The following is a 2,977-nucleotide window of genomic DNA, read 5'->3' on the forward strand; positions in this document are numbered from 1 at the left end:
TGTCAGCTAAGGGGGAAAAATTTATATTCAGCAATCTTAATTCTAAACTATGAAATAATTTCATTGTTATATCCTCTCAATTTCAGAAATGTTTGAACATAGAATTTGTTCCTTGCTTCCTAGCAGTTGGAAAAGTTCCATGTCTCCTGTTTCCAGTTGCTAAAAAGAATGCTTTGCTCATTGCTTCCCCACCCACACCAACTGTCTTGCCTTTCCTGTTGGCTCCTGTTCTTCTCAGTAGTGTGCATAGCATGCTGTGTTGCAGGGGGACTTTTGGATCTGGGATAGTGGTTGGATTGGCTTTCTGTAAGAAGCAGCATGATTGTGGAGATAGTGCTTCAGTCTAGTAGTTTTGACAGAGAGTGTGATGAGCAACTCCACTCCTTTTCTGAGGAGGTGTCTACTTCCAATTTTCTTGATTTGAAAGGTATGCTTGAGAAACAATATTTTCCATGGCTCTTATTCTACCACTGTGTAAAAATGTATGTTTCCGTCTTGAGGTTCTTGAAAGAATTAAAAGTGTATTAAAGTTTGATTTACAGTACAGGGGTCTTACTGACTCAGAACGGTAGGATGGGCAGTTTGCCATCTTTTTATTAAAAATTGGTGAGCATTGTTGAAAGTAATACATTAGAAGAAACACTTGTTTCAATTGTAATTATTAAGACCTTTTAACATTCTTTTTCCATTATATTTGTAAGAGAACTGTTTCTTAAAGAGATTAAAGAAAGTGATTAATCACTGAGATATTTGAGATTATTATAACCTTTTTGCTTCTTATACAGACAATGCCTATAATTTTTCATTGGTTAAATTAAAACTATATTGGTCAGTCTTATTGGCAACCTATGGTAAATCTGGGATGAGAGAATACAATCATTCCGATCTGGCTTAATTTCTCAGTTACATTCTGGATCATTTCCAAGAGTTCAGAATTGGGAGGATGAGGGGAAAGAGGACTGTTTTACATTTGATTTCAGTTGGTAGATCTCAGCACTCTCCATTAAGGAGCTATCCAATCTCCTCATAAAGCCACTAGAAGAGATCATCCAGTGTCATGTGATAAGGTATAATCAGTACAGGTATTCCTCAACGTACAACCATTCCAAATTATGACACACCTGAAAAATCGGACCTGTGACCCAGATTCGAATTTCCAACAGTTAAGGACCCTCCACAAGTTACATGACCGAACTTCAGGTGCTCAGCAACATGGCTTCATTTACAATTGCTTGAAGCATCCCACAGTCATATGACCATGTTTTATGATAATTTTGCTGAAAACCAGCACTTCTGATTTTCAGTAAAACCGTGCTGATAGCAAACCACTGATGTGCTTAATGTCTGCTGGGAAAAAGGTCATAAAATCAGGTCATAATATGACCAACCCATTTTACGATTGTCACAACTTATATAAAACATAATAGGCTAATTCGATTACAGAATGAATGAGGCAATTAGTAACCATAGTCTACCAGTACATACTACTTGTTAAATAGTATATTGGCTCTTGATCAAGTACAATTAAATATCTCTGTACTCTGTGTATGTCTCTTATGAGTGCACAGATACATAATTTAAAATGGAGTAAATTATGGTCAGATGTTAATGGCATTTTCTCAGTCATTGAGTTTGCTTTTTAATGTTTGTTTCATTAGTTAGTACTGTAGATGGAGCTTCACTAGCTGGCAAAGCAAGTGGATGCTAGATGCTGTTGATTATGTGCAGATCAGGAGACTATCTCCCCAATCCTCTTGTCCACTCCATTGTACCATGTCCTTAATAACATTCCTGTTGACTAAGCACTGCATGTATGAGGTGAAAAGTTCTAATTCATTTAAGCACAAGACTTTAATTTTTATATGATATTATTTCTGCTAGTCTTTTGATTATGAAATTGTATCTAATCTTGATTTTTATGTGCCACAGTCACTACATTACCATATTGCAAAGAAAATTTTAAAAATGCTTTTCTTTCCTTTGTTTTCTTTTCAGAGGCTCTCCACCGCCCCTTTGGTTGTGACACTGAACCACAGGCACTGAATGAAGCTATCAGGTGGAGTTCCAAGGAGAACCTTCTAGGAGCCACTGAGAGTGACCCCAATCTTTTTGTTGCACTTTATGATTTTGTAGCAAGTGGTGACAACACACTCAGCATCACTAAAGGTAAACATAATTGCCTCCTATTTATACATATGAGAGCATGTATGAATGTAATAAGAAACAGACCTAATTTTGATGTGCATTAATAGTAACAGAAGTTTGCAATAGTGGCAAATATCTGTAGGTCGGGTTAGGATGAGGGTGAAGGTTCGTTTGTCGGTGTCAGTAATAAAATGTATTTATTGAAAAGGCAACAGCAATAATTATTACAGGAAAAGCTGAAGGGCACAGAAATGATAGGATTATCAAATATGGGGAAATCATAAATATATCTTACAACTTTTTATCAAGAAGGGAGGAGATTGTACTTTCTTATATTCTTTTAATGTAGGAAAATATATTCCTTTATATTTTTTCTTTAAGCAAATGATAACAACCCAAAATTTATTTACATTCGATTTAAAAATTAAATTTACCAAGATCAAATTTTATTTCATTAAACTATGAGAATATTTTCTTTATCTAAAATAGTATTGTATAATGTGATTTGTAACATTGGCCAAAAATAGGCAACTATTACTAAAATGTCAAAATGATTAATCGTATGTAAAGCCTTGAATTTGATTGTCCTAGTCAGAAAAGAGAATTATGTGCCAGGGTTATAAAACACTCTGAATTTCAAAGTGGACTCCCGAATGTGATGTATGTATGTGATAGTTGACTTAAGATTCATTGCGTAGGCAACAAACATTGCTTATACTGTATTAACTTTTTGCTCAAATCTACAAGACACTTACAAAAATAGCATCAGAATACACTATTGTTCCATATTTGCATTGTTAGTGCATCTACCAGTTGGTAAATTGTTGAGCTT

General features: G+C 34.8%; 1 protein-coding gene across 1 annotated transcript in view; it reads left to right on the forward strand.

The window, feature by feature from the left end:
* The window catches only part of ABL2 (ABL proto-oncogene 2, non-receptor tyrosine kinase), a 50,930-nt gene that overhangs the window by 24,731 nt on the left and 23,222 nt on the right, over positions 1 to 2,977 (forward strand). Inside the window, exon 2 of the mRNA XM_015811253.1 lies at positions 1,996 to 2,213. Coding sequence (XP_015666739.1) covers positions 1,996 to 2,213 — 218 coding nt within the window. The remainder of the gene's footprint in view (positions 1 to 1,995; positions 2,214 to 2,977) is intronic.

The sequence above is a fragment of the Protobothrops mucrosquamatus genome, unplaced genomic scaffold (assembly GCF_001527695.2).
Source record: "Protobothrops mucrosquamatus isolate PMUCROS unplaced genomic scaffold, P.Mucros_1.0 scaffold35, whole genome shotgun sequence".
NCBI classification, from domain to species: domain Eukaryota; kingdom Metazoa; phylum Chordata; class Lepidosauria; order Squamata; family Viperidae; genus Protobothrops; species Protobothrops mucrosquamatus.